General features: G+C 42.5%; 1 protein-coding gene across 1 annotated transcript; it reads right to left on the bottom strand.

Annotated features, from left to right (window-relative positions):
- Positions 1 to 9,593: 9,593 nt before the first annotated feature.
- Positions 9,594 to 13,750, bottom strand: tmem101 (transmembrane protein 101). Its single transcript, XM_046355291.1, has 4 exons — positions 13,557 to 13,750; positions 11,499 to 11,679; positions 11,000 to 11,146; positions 9,594 to 10,685 (listed from the first exon to the last, which is right to left on the bottom strand). The coding sequence occupies exons 1-4, from the start codon at positions 13,685 to 13,687 to the stop codon at positions 10,377 to 10,379; spliced, it is 768 nt and encodes a 255-aa protein (XP_046211247.1). The 5' UTR covers positions 13,688 to 13,750; the 3' UTR covers positions 9,594 to 10,376.
- Positions 13,751 to 14,104: the final 354 nt, after the last annotated feature.

Below are 14,104 nucleotides of genomic sequence, written 5' to 3'. Positions count from 1 at the left end.
TGGTGTGTAAGTAATGACACTGGTGTGCAAAAGAGCAACAAAGTAAATAAAAACAATATGGGGATGAGGTAAGTAGATTGGGTGGGCTATTCACAGATGGACTATGTACAGCTGCAGCGATCGGTTAGCTGCTCATATAGCCGATGTTTAAAGTTAGTGAGGGAAATATAAGTCTTCAGCTTCAGCGATTTTTGAAAGTCTACACATTGTAGTTATCAGATTTACATCAAAATGTTGCAAAACTTGTGTGACTAAACATGAAACATGAAACTATAAGTTTAAAATAAAATGTTATTTTAAACTTATGCTCAATCAGTAACCCCACCCACGGGAGCACAGACATTGCCTTCTCCTCCCCAGTACAAAAGCCCTATTAACGATCATTAACATTTAGTTCCAGAAATCTGAGGACTGCTGTCCTAATGTTTAGAAGGGTGAATGAGCAGTGTGGCTGGTGGCATTGTCATGCTGGAGGGTCATGTCAGGATGAGCCTGTAGGAAGGGTACCACATGAGGGAGGAGGATGTTGAGATTGCCTGCAATGACAACAAGCTCCGTCCGATGATGCTGTGACATACCGCCCCAGACCATGACGGATCCTCCAACTCCAAATCGATCCCGCTCCAGAGTACACGCCATGGTGTAACGCACATTCCTTCGAAGATAAACGAGAATCCGACCATCACTCCTGGTGAGACAAAACCGCGACTCGTTAGTGAAGAGCACTTTTTGCCATTCCTGTCTGATCCAACGATGGTGGGTTTGTGCCCATAGGCAACATTGTTGCCGGTGATGTCTGGTGAGGACCTGTCTTACAACAGGCCTACAAGCCCTCAGTCCAGCCTCTCTCAGCCTATTGCGGACAGTCTGAGCACTGATGGAGGGATTGTGCGTTCCTGGTGTAACTCGGGCAGTTGTTGCCATCCTGTACCTGTCCCGCAGGTGTGATGTTCGGAGGTACCGATTCTGTGCAGGTAGTGTTAGACGTGGTCTGCCACTGCGAGGACAATCAGCTGTCCGTCCTGTCTCTCTGTAGCACTGTCTTAGGTGTTTCACAGTACAGACATTGCAATTTATTGCCGTGGCCACATCTGCAGTCCTCATACCTCCTTGCAGCACGCCTAAGGCACGTTCACGCAGATTAGCAGGGACCCTGGGCATCTTTCTTTTGGTGTTTTTCCGAGTCAGTAGAAAAGCTTCTTTAGTATCCTATGTTTTCATAACTGTGACCTTAATTGCCTACTGTCTGTAAGCTGTTAGTGTCTTAACGATTATTCCACAGGTGCATGTTCTTTAATTGTTTATGGTTCAATGAACAAGCATGGAAAACCGTGTTTAAATCCTTTACAATGAAAAAATGTGTGAAGTTATTTGTATTTTTATGAATTATCTTTGAAAGACAGGGTCCTGAAAGGGTTTCTTTTTTTTGTTGAGTTTACTTATCAAATGTATTTATATAGCCCTTCTTTACATCAGCTGATATCTCAAAGTGCTGTACAGAAACTCTAAAACCCCAAACAGCAAGCAATGCAGGTGTAGAAGCACAGAGGCTAGGAAAAACTCCCTAGAAAGGCCAAAACCTAGGAATAAACCTAGAGAGGAACCAGGCTGAGGGGTGGCCAGTCCTCTTCTGGCTGTGCTGGGTGGAGATTATAACAGAACATGGCCTAGATGTTCAAATGTTCATAAATGACCAGCATGGTCAAATAATAATAATCACAGTAGTTGTCGAGGGTGCAACAAGTCAGCACCTCAGGAGTAAATGTCAGTTGGCATTTCATAGCCGATCATTCAGAGTATCTCTACCGCTTCTGCTGTCTCTAGAGAGTTGAAAACAGCAGGTCTGGGACAGGTAGCACGTCTGGTGATCAGGTCAGGGTTCCATAGCCGCAGGCAGAACAGTTGAAACTGGAGCAGCAGCACGGCCAGGTGGACTGGGGACTGCAAGGAGTCATCATGCCAGTTAGTCCTGAGGTGTGGTCCTAGGGCTCAGGTCCTTCGAGAGAGATAGAAAGAAAGAGAATTAGAGAGAGCATACTTAAATTCACACAGGACACCGGATAAGACAGGAGAAGTACTCCAGATATAACAGACTGACCCTAGCCCCCCAACACATAAACTACTGCAGCATAAATACTGGCGGCTGAGACAGGAGGGGTCAGAAGACACTGTGGCCCCATCCGATGATACCCCCAGACAGGGCCAAACAGGCACTAGAGGGATATCTTCAACCACCAACTCACCATCCTGAGACAAGGCCGAGTATAGCCCACAAAGATCTCTGCCACGGCACAACCCAAGGGGGGACGCCAACCCAGACAGGAAGATCATGTGAGTGATTCAACCCACTCAAGTGACACACCCCTCCTAGGGACGGCATGGAAGAGCACCAGTAAGCCAATGACTGAGAGGCAGAGAATCCCAGTGGAGAGAGGGGAACCGGCCAGGCAGAGACAGCAAGGGCGGTTCGTTGCTCCAAAGCCTTTCCGTTCACCTTCACACTCCTGGGCCAGACTACACTCAATCATATGACCTACTGAAGAGCATGCTAGCCTAGTTGGACTAGGTAAATTAGCTAGCTAACATTACAATCCTGTATTGAACTTTGAAAGCCATCAGCTGAATCGTATAGCTAGCTCGCCATCTTCTGGATACATACTGTCAATTTTGCCTATGCCATGGTAGTCACAGACGGGTACCTTTGTTTGTTATATCTTTGACTAACATTAGCGAACATAAGCTAGCCAGCCTTGTCTGGAAAACAATCTGTTAGAACCAGTGTACCTTCTAGACCAGGTAATAAATGTAGTCTACCCCTTTTCTCTTTTAACCTGAGTTTTACAGAGAAGAGGTCATCTGGAGACCTTCCACAGTGCCTTGCTGAAATATTTGGGGTACATGAGCATGAGGGAGGAAAAACACCTTGCAGTTATGGAGCACAACAAGATTGTTGTTATTACAATAGTAGTAACACAACCACCTCATTCTCTCTGCAGATAAAGGCTACTATTGACAAGAATGATCTGTCAGTTAATGGGCTGGGGGAGGATTACAGGTAAATATTGTTTTTGCCCCATGAAGTAATCCAACAAAGTTTACTCCACCATCTTGTCTATTTCAAGTCCACACCAAAGTGCCACATGTCATGATGACAGACATCTGTCTCGATCAATGACAGAAGACTTGAAATAGGCAAGATCGCAGCATACACATTGTTGGATTACTTCATGGTGCAAAAAAGTATTTTAATAATGGAGCATTTTCTAAATTCAAATGGACTCCCTGCAACTGGACACATACATTTTGAGACTCCTATTTCCACAAATTGAGGACGAAGACAACATCACCAAGCTAAGGTTGGTCAAAAAATTCTCTGTGCTACAGCAAACAGTACCTATCCTGTAACTCCCAGTGATCGACACCCAAAATCTTTGGTTAAATCACATTATTTGGTGTAATAGTCTGATAACTGGTGATCAGCAGATGAAGGTAGAGGTAGTCATAATGAAATTGCCTTTCACAAAGAAAAGAAAAATACAGCATGATCAGTGCAGTAAAGTTCAGGGAATGAATGCTTGTACAGCTGTGGGAGGAGTGTTGTCATGATCAGTGCAGTAAAGTTCAGGGAATGAATGTACAGCTGTGGGAGGAGTGTTGTCATGATCAGTGCAGTAAAGTTCAGGGAATGAATGTACAGCTGTGGGAGGAGTGTTGTCATGATCAGTGCAGTAAAGTTCAGGGAATGAATGTACAGCTGTGGGAGGAGTGTTGTCATGATCAGTTCAGGGAATGAATGCTTGTACAGCTGTGGGAGGAGTGTTGTCATGATCAGTGCAGTAAAGTTCAGGGAATGAATGTACAGCTGTGGGAGGAGTGTTGTCATGATCAGTGCAGTAAAGTTCAGGGAATGAATGTACAGCTGTGGGAGGAGTGTTGTCATGATCAGTGCAGTAAAGTTCAGGGAATGAATGTACAGCTGTGGGAGGAGTGTTGTCATGATCAGTGCAGTAAAGTTCAGGGAATGAATGTACAGCTGTGGGAGGAGTGTTGTCATGATCAGTGCAGTAAAGTTCAGGGAATGAATGTACAGCTGTGGGAGGAGTGTTGTCATGATCAGTGCAGTAAAGTTCAGGGAATGAATGTACAGCTGTGGGAGGAGTGTTGTCATGATCAGTGCAGTAAAGTTCAGGGAATGAATGTACAGCTGTGGGAGGAGTGTTGTCATGATCAGTGCAGTAAAGTTCAGGGAATGAATGCTTGTACAGCTGTGGGAGGAGTGTTGTCATGATCAGTGCAGTAAAGTTCAGGGAATGAATGCTTGTACAGCTGTGGGAGGAGTGTTGTCATGATCAGTGCAGTAAAGTTCAGGGAATGAATGTACAGCTGTGGGAGGAGTGTTGTCATGATCAGTGCAGTAAAGTTCAGGGAATGAATGTACAGCTGTGGGAGGAGTGTTGTCATGATCAGTGCAGTAAAGTTCAGGGAATGAATGTACAGCTGTGGGAGGAGTGTTGTCATGATCAGTGCAGTAAAGTTCAGGGAATGAATGTACAGCTGTGGGAGGAGTGTTGTCATGATCAGTGCAGTAAAGTTCAGGGAATGAATGTACAGCTGTGGGAGGAGTGTTGTCATGATCAGTGCAGTAAAGTTCAGGGAATGAATGTACAGCTGTGGGAGGAGTGTTGTCATGATCAGTGCAGTAAAGTTCAGGGAATGAATGCTTGTACAGCTGTGGGAGGAGTGTTGTCATGATCAGTGCAGTAAAGTTCAGGGAATGAATGCTTGTACAGCTGTGGGAGGAGTGTTGTCATGATCAGTGCAGTAAAGTTCAGGGAATGAATGTACAGCTGTGGGAGGAGTGTTGTCATGATCAGTGCAGTAAAGTTCAGGGAATGAATGTACAGCTGTGGGAGGAGTGTTGTCATGATCAGTGCAGTAAAGTTCAGGGAATGAATGTACAGCTGTGGGAGGAGTGTTGTCATGATCAGTGCAGTAAAGTTCAGGGAATGAATGTACAGCTGTGGGAGGAGTGTTGTCATGATCAGTGCAGTAAAGTTCAGGGAATGAATGTACAGCTGTGGGAGGAGTGTTGTCATGATCAGTGCAGTAAAGTTCAGGGAATGAATGTACAGCTGTGGGAGGAGTGTTGTCATGATCAGTGCAGTAAATGTTCAGGGGGAATGAATGCTTGTACAGCTGTGGGGGAGGAGTGTTGTCATGATCAGTGCAGTAAAGTTCAGGGAATGAATGCTTGTACAGCTGTGGGAGGAGTGTTGTCATGATCAGTGCAGTAAAGTTCAGGGAATGAATGTACAGCTGTGGGAGGAGTGTTGTCATGATCAGTGCAGTAAAGTTCAGGGAATGAATGTACAGCTGTGGGAGGAGTGTTGTCATGATCAGTGCAGTAAAGTTCAGGGAATGAATGTACAGCTGTGGGAGGAGTGTTGTCATGATCAGTGCAGTAAAGTTCAGGGAATGAATGTACAGCTGTGGGAGGAGTGTTGTCATGATCAGTGCAGTAAAGTTCAGGGAATGAATGTACAGCTGTGGGAGGAGTGTTGTCATGATCAGTGCAGTAAAGTTCAGGGAATGAATGTACAGCTGTGGGAGGAGTGTTGTCATGATCAGTGCAGTAAAGTTCAGGGAATGCTTGTACAGCTGTGGGAGGAGTGTTGTCATGATCAGTGCAGTAAAGTTCAGGGAATGAATGTACAGCTGTGGGAGGAGTGTTGTCATGATCAGTGCAGTAAAGTTCAGGGAATGAATGTACAGCTGTGGGAGGAGTGTTGTCATGATCAGTGCAGTAAAGTTCAGGGAATGAATGTACAGCTGTGGGAGGAGTGTTGTCATGATCAGTGCAGTAAAGTTCAGGGAATGAATGTACAGCTGTGGGAGGAGTGTTGTCATGATCAGTGCAGTAAAGTTCAGGGAATGCTTGTACAGCTGTGGGAGGAGTGTTGTCAGCTGTGGGAGGAGTGTTGTCATGATCAGTGCAGTAAAGTTCAGGGAATGAATGTACAGCTGTGGGAGGAGTGTTGTCATGATCAGTGCAGTAAAGTTCAGGGAATGCTTGTACAGCTGTGGGAGGAGTGTTGTCATGATCAGTGCAGTAAAGTTCAGGGAATGCTTGTACAGCTGTGGGAGGAGTGTTGTCATGATCAAATTGCCATTCAGCTCCTCGTGTTGTCATCTGTTTGAAATACAGCATAATGTCCAATCCATCGAGAGGGATAAAGTTCACAAGATACGGTTCTGCTACAATGACACATGCAGGCAAAGGAATTATGTTTCTCTGCATATAGAATCCACTCCAAGAAGAAGCCCAATCACTACACGGTATTGTCTGCAAGACAAAAAAATTGACTATTGAACAGTTGGAATTACAGTTGAACTGTGCCAGCATAACATCAACATTAGCGTAGAATAGTTGAACATGCATACATGTTACATTTAGAACAATAGCAAGCCTAATAGAAATAAATATTGCATAACCCTCAACCTTTGCACAGTGAACAGCCCGTACAAATGTACCTAGGTACTGTAGGCAGACAGTATCTAAATGCACAGCCATGTCTATCAGGCATGCTTAGGCAAATATTTTATTTATAGTAAAACCAGTTTCAATTTGAGATTTACAACAGTAAATTGTTGTATTGTTTCTTCTCACTGCTATCTAGTAAACTTAGCTAGCTGGATAGCCAAAAATTGTTATTTACATCTGTTTGGAATCCTATCTTGTGTCAAACCTATACATTTTGTGAGATTGACATGCATCCATATTCATAATCATAACCAATGTCAAACCTTTTAAATTGTTATATAACTAGCTACTAAAATGATTTACAGTTGCTGATGTTACACGTTTTCTAACAAGCTACAAACGCAAGGCACGGTGCATAAGTTAGCAGGCATCAGTATAACGAGCTAGCCAACTCCAGTCGTGCTAACGTTTGCTGGTAAACCTAGCTGAAACTTTGTAGCTTCCTGTTCAATCAAATCAAAGTTTGTCACGCGTGCCGAATACAACAGGTGTAGTAGACCTTACAGTGAAAACTTACAGGCTCTAACCAATAGTGCAAAAAAGGTATTAGGTGAACAATAGGTAGAAATAAAAGAAATAAACAGTAAAAAGACAGTGAAAAATAACATTAGTGAGGCTATATACAGTAGCGAGGCTACATACAGACACCGGTTTGTCAGGTTGATTGAGGTAGTATGTACATGTAGATATGGTTAAAGTCACTATGCATATATGAAGAACAGAGAGTAGCAGTAGCGTATAAGAGGGGTTGGTGGGTGGCGGGACACAATGCAGATAGCCCGGTTAGTCAATGTGCGGGAGCACTGGTTGGTCGGGCCAATTGAGGTAGTATGTACATGAATGTATTGTAATGAAACAGCAGGAAGCAAGTCTCGAACCCTCGACCTTCGAGCCTGAGGCCGGCGCGCTATCGACTGTGCCGCAAAAGCATGCTCATGCGACAGAGTCGATTTCCGCGCTTGTAAACCCAGGGGTGTTACACTATAGTTAAAGTGACTATGCATATATGATAAACAGAGAGTAGCAGCAGCGTGAAAGAGGGATTGGGGGGGGGGGCACAATGTAAATAGTCCGGGTAGTCATTTGATCACTTGTTCAGGAGTATTATGGCTTGGGGGTAAAAACTGTTGAGAAGCCTTTTTGTCCTAGGCTTGACACTCCGGTACCGCTTGCCATGTGATAGTAGAGAGAACAGTCTATGACTGGGGTGGCTGGGGTCTTTGACCATTTTTAGAGCCTTCCTCTGACACCGCCTGGTGTAGAGGTCCTGGATGGCAGGCAGCTTAGCCCCATTAGTAGCCATATCTAGGACTAAAGAGAAGAGGTTTTCAATTCAGATACAATAGATGTCCAATTTATAAAACCGCTTCTATTTTGCCATATGACTAACTCTAGTTGTTTAGCTAATTTAGCTATCCTGCTAGATTAGCTAGCTACCTAAATTAGCAAACAGAAAAGGTATTTGATCCCCCCCCCCCCCCCCCCCTGTTACACAGTAGTATGTTAGCCAGCAATACACACTATGGGTTTCAGTAGATTAACTAGTTAGCTAGCAGGTGGCTTGCAGGAAAAATAACTTACTTAGTCACTGTCATTTGTCATCTGCCCTCTTGGTGCTGGCATCAGCTGTAAATGAGCTTCTAGCTAAATCCAAGTCTTCAATTTCCAAACCGCTTCACTATATCTGGTTGAAACATGGTTAAATGTCACCATGTAGCTAATAGAACATCAAAAAATGCTCCCTTGTCAAATTCATGTTGATGAAAGGAATTACTTGAAGTCATTGCCGTCTGGTCAGGCCCTTCAGTTTTGCCCAAAAAAGCCACCACCCCACCCGAGTTGTAGTCTTTCAGAGATTGGAAATAATGTCAGTTTGTATATTTAGCAATTCATCCTCTGATAGGAACCTCACTGAAAGACATCCAATGGCTCTATCGAACAAGGACAACCATATCTACATGCACAAAAACACATAGTGCAATCAGTATAACAGTCTTCACGAAATGCCACAAAGCAGGATTACATTTATTTTATCCAACTTCCCAACAGGGTGGGGGGGCCTAGCCCCCCTCTGGACAATCCCGCAGCCATCCTCACATACTTTGTGCCCCCTCAGATTTTTGAGGTACATGACACCCCTGGATATTTCTACCATTTGTCCATTAGTTCAGGTAATCACTAGTTACGACTGACACAAAGTTAAAATTGGCTGTAGTAAAAATGCATGCAATCTAAAATGAGCTTTTTGGTCTTAATTTAAGGTTAGTCATAAGTTTAGCAGTGTGGTTAAGGTTAGGGTTAAAATCCGATTTTAAGGGACATTGTAGAAATTGGCTGGGTTTATGACTTTGTTACTGTGGTAACTAATGACAACCATCAGGTCTTTTCTGATTTCGTTGTGCATAAAAATACAGATTGATAAATAATGAATTACTATTGTGAAAAGTGAATATACACAGAATACACAATATACAAAACCAAACCAGTAGTTGTTTATTTAGTTGTATGACAACCTACACTCAGGAATGTCGTCAGGAATGGAAACAAATGATATTGAAAAATAAATATGATCCTATATTCATATTGCATTAGGTACAAAAGGAGTACACTGTAGTTCTATTATTTGATAGAAAATATGCAAAATGTCAAGTTGCAGTAAAACATTTGACAACTAAACCACGATATAACCCCCCAAATACTCAAACTGAAATCTGCTATAGCCATATGTAAATACCAGGTTTCCAAACATAATTTATTTTTTACAGAATTCTAGCTAAGTTAAATATACTGAACAAAAATATAAATGCAACATGTAAAACTGAAATAAAAGATCCCAGAAATGTTCCATACTCACAAATCTAATTTCTCCCAAAACTTGTGCACAAATTTGTTTACATCCCTGTTAGTGAGCATTTCTCCTTTGCCAAGATGATCCATCCACATAACAGGTGTGGCATATCAAGAAGCTGATTAAACAGCATGATCACTATACAGGTGCATCTTGTGCTGGGGACAATAAAAGACCACTTTAAAATGTGCAGTTTTGTCACACAACAATGCCACAAATGTCTCAAGTTTTGAGGGAGCGCGCAATTGGCATGCTGACTACAGGAATGTCCACTAGAGCTCTTTCCAGATAATTTAATGTTCATTTCCCTTCCATAAGCCACCTCCAACAACGTTTGAGAATTTGGCTGTACGTCCAACCGCAGACCCATGTGAAACCATGCCAGCCCAGGACCTCCACATCCGGCTTCTTCACCTGCAGGATCATCTGAGACCAGCCACCCAGACAGCTGTTGAAACTGAGTATTTGTCTGTAATAAAGCCCTTTTGTGAAATCCATAGGTTAGGGCTTAATTTATTTATTTTAATTGACCGATTTCCTTATATGAACTGTAAAATAGTTAATTGTTGCGTTATGTATTTTTGTTCAGTATAAAAAAATAAAAAAACTCAACAGGGCTCATATCTATTTTCTGCAGAAGCAAAGTTGGACAGGTAGTTAACGATAAGGTCTACCCACATGGCTGTCTGTCAGGCAGGGATTAGCGTCCAATCACCATGTATCTCCTGCTGTAAGTGAGGATCAGTTCATCTGAGGATCCAGAAAGACTGTATAAGTCTCACATGGCACCTTATTCCCAATATAGTGCACTACTTTTGACCAGGTGGCACCGTATTCCCAATATAATGCATTATTTTGGCCAAAGCTTTGGTCAAAAGTAGTGCAATATATAGGGAATAGGGTGCCAATTGAAACACTAAATGTAGCTTCAGTCACATGTTAAGTATTGGCATCTCTTCTGATAGTCTGCCAAGGTGTCCATTCCATTCAACCGTCTGTAGCCAGAATCAGCACAGCCCCGAAAATACCCACGTTATGCCCCATCAGCTTCAACTGGTTCCAGAACTCTACATGGCGCGTGTTGTGCCAGTAGCCCAGGTTACCGTCGATGAAGAGCAGGATGAGGGGCAGGACCACTGCCAGGATCTGTGAAGCTAGACGGATATAACAGCCAGAGAGGAAGGCCAGGGCCAGCACTCCAAACAGCACCACCAGTAGCATTAGGGTGATCTCCCCACCAGGGATGTGGTTCAGGTAGGCCATCCTGTCCTCTTTACTGTGCTGGAGGGAGTACACCTGGTGGAGGGAACACAGCGCTGCATTAAGTTGTTATTTAGGCTGCTACTGTATATTTGTTGGACTCACCATTCAGTTTATTGCACCTAGTTGTACAATGATTTGATCTCTATCTCTCTCATATCTGATTAGGACACAAATGTCAAACTTGACACTGGGCTATTTAAATCAGGGAAAATCTAGGCCTTTTGCTATCCAGGTTTCTAGGTCTGCAGTAATTGATTTTAAGGATGGAGGAAGGGGATTCCCACCACAGTGCTTCTTTCTAGGTCAAACACTGTAGCTAATTCAATGATGTAGGTTGTTTGTCTTACCATACAGATGAGGTAGACCCCTATGAAGACCTGTCCGGTGGACTGCAGCGATCTGGTGCGATGTTTCTGTCTGTATACCTCCCCCGCACCACTGGCTAGGACCAGGAAACCCCCGATGATAGCCAGGGTTCTGGAGTACATCCTTACCTACAGGATCACATAAGACACAGAAGGTCAGTTGAGCATTCCTAGAGATGTAGTGAAGTGGGGATGCAAACACTTACTACATTTCTTCAACACAATGTTTTAATTCGTCCTAAAATAGGATCATCTTAGTCATGTCCGTTTTTTTTGGCCCAGCACCCAGTATTAACCCACAATAAGTTATGACTAAATAGAGCCCACTATTTATTGTCTTTCGACAGGTGGTGTCATTCCTACACAATGCACAGCTCTCAATGTAGACAGAGTTGTCACTCTCCACAAAACATTTCTTACCCCCAGGATACTTCAGCTGGAGTTGTCACACTATATACTCCTCCTCACAGGCAGTACTCACCTTCAGCCAGTCACTATAGTGCACTTGTTCACCAATATAAGAAGCGTAGGTGCTGATAGCTAACTGTATGGCGGCCCCCAGTGCAAACCACCTCCTCTTCACCCCAAAGGACATGAAGCTGGCACAAAGAACTGATACCCCCATGTCAAAGTACAAGTAGGGAACCTGGATGTCAGGTTTCCTGGAGATTAAGAAAAAAGCACATATATTACAACACTGAAATGGTTAAATATTCAAAAATCATTGTTCAAATCAACTAATTGATTACACTCATGGTTAACAATAGCTATGATTTCATACCTCCAAAGACAATGATTTGTCTCACTTAGCTACCTTGAAGTGGAACTGACAGCGTTTTAACTACTTTGCAGATATGAAACAAACATACAATCATAATCAGTCAAAAATATCAAATTTCCAGTTCATGCTACAAAACCAACTTTATAAGAGGAGGCTATAAAAACAGTTTATATTTGACTCAATTCCATGACGTTCTGTAAGGCATTGTTGGCAGTAGTCTCAGGTGGTTTACTGTGTATACACACACTGGGGTATTTGGAAAAAGCCATGGGATGGTTTTCAATACCGTTGAATCTATTTATTTGAAAGTTTTAATACATTTTGAATAATTGTAGCTACTTTAAGTAAACACCTGCAGTCAACTTGTGCAATATGTTAGGAGATAAAGAACATTGCATTCTTCATTTCAGCTGTCACACTGAGTCACAACTGTTTGCCAGCTAGATATCAGTAACAGTAATCATGAGTAGAGGTCGACCGATTCATCGGAATGGCCGATTGATTAGGGCCAATTTCAGAAGGCTACCTGAAACGTTTGACCCAAGTTAAACAATTTAAAGGCAATGCTACTAATTGAGTGTATGTAAACTTCAGACCCACTAGGAATGTGATGAAGGAAATAAAAGCGAGAATAAATCTCTACTATTATTCTGACGTTGCACATTCTTAAAATAAAAGTGGTGATCCTAACTGACCGAAGACAAGGAATTTTTACTATGTCCGGAGTTCCCAAATATAAGAAGACTCCTGTTTTATTTATATATTTGAAGAAATCTATTCAGGTGTATTTTGTGAATGCATTCTAATGATCTAAAGTTGCTCTGTTGCTACTTCATGTAAACACACAATCCAGTTCAAAGTTAATGATGGCAGGCCCATGTGGCAAATGGTTTATTTGCATATAGGCCTACTGTAGCTCTGATTGGATATGGCACACTGGTCTGTGTAGACTCCAGTCCTGGACAAGATAGGTGTTTCTAATTAGGTTTGATTCACTGCAGTGTCTGTTAAATTGTCCAAGCAAAACAGCCACTTCCAACTCTATATTGATATAGAATTTTCAGAAATGCTGTACTATACGTAATTCCCAAACATTCTATGAATTTATGAAAATTACCATATAGTGCTGGCTTGTCAGATTTTTTTTTTAACAACATGTAATATTATTACTGAGGGTGTACATGAACAGATTTGAATACGATTTCATGTTAAAATGCTGTCAGTTCCACTTTAAACTGAATACACCAACTGTAAATCGCTCTGGATAAAGCATCTCCTTAATGACTAAAATATTAAGGACTTGGCATTCTTCGAAAAAAACAATAATACATGAATGAATGGTTTATATGCCACGTGAGAAGATATGCCACACAGTCACTGTTACTGTATATTTACAGTTGTAGACCATATCAAAGTAAGGTAACTGGAGACTCCACCAGCTAGATTACAGGGTGGTGCACTCCTATTTAAAGATGACAGAAATATCACCCTGCCATAACTAGAGCCAGATGGCCCACAATCCCGGAAGTTGTAGCTTCTGTAGTTCTATGTTCTTTTACACAACCAAATGACCACGTTCATAACCCAGAAAACAGTACCTGGCATAGAAAAGCCACACTAGTGTAGTAAATATATCTGTCAATAATGTAGCTCAACTAACAAGCAAAGTGACGCTGTAAAGCCAACCCTCTGTTTAGCCGATTAGCGGCTAGCCGACGTCTGCAGAAACGTACTCACATACATATCCACCGCGCTTACCTTTTTACATCCGCGCGCTCGGCAAAGAGCATCAGCATTGTAAAGCAGTTCCAGAAACCAAATCGGGTCAAAATAAAGGCGCCAAATTGACAGAGGCGCCGGAGAACTTGCCTACTGCTAGGGGCAGCCATTATTGTTACTACAGTGTTACGTCGGCAGTGGGCAAACACTTTACAACTTCCTGTCTAGAATTTTCGATAATTTTCAAAATAAAAGTTTACCATTTTACATTAAAGGTAGACTCCGCGTAACGACATTTCCACGAGCAGCACCGCATGCGCACGTCCAAGCGGGTCACGTAAATTGTCTGGCTTGTCGACTGCATGAACTTTACAAAAACCATGTCAAAGGTCATGAAATTGCAGTTGCTCTTCACCAAATTCATCCTGCAGCCATTTCCTGCATTGTAGGAGGCTCTATAAAAACGGCACAGTGGACATATCATAATACCCACAAAACTTAGCTGTAGGTAATGTTCCAATAATGTTTTCCCAATTCATTTGTGCTTCTGGAATTTTAGAACTACATTACATTACATTTAAGTCATT

The sequence above is a fragment of the Oncorhynchus gorbuscha genome, linkage group LG07 (genome assembly GCF_021184085.1).
Source record: "Oncorhynchus gorbuscha isolate QuinsamMale2020 ecotype Even-year linkage group LG07, OgorEven_v1.0, whole genome shotgun sequence".
Taxonomy (NCBI): Eukaryota; Metazoa; Chordata; class Actinopteri; order Salmoniformes; family Salmonidae; genus Oncorhynchus; species Oncorhynchus gorbuscha.
Note: the sequence above shows the minus strand (reverse complement) of the source record. Positions and strands in the feature narration are given on the sequence as shown.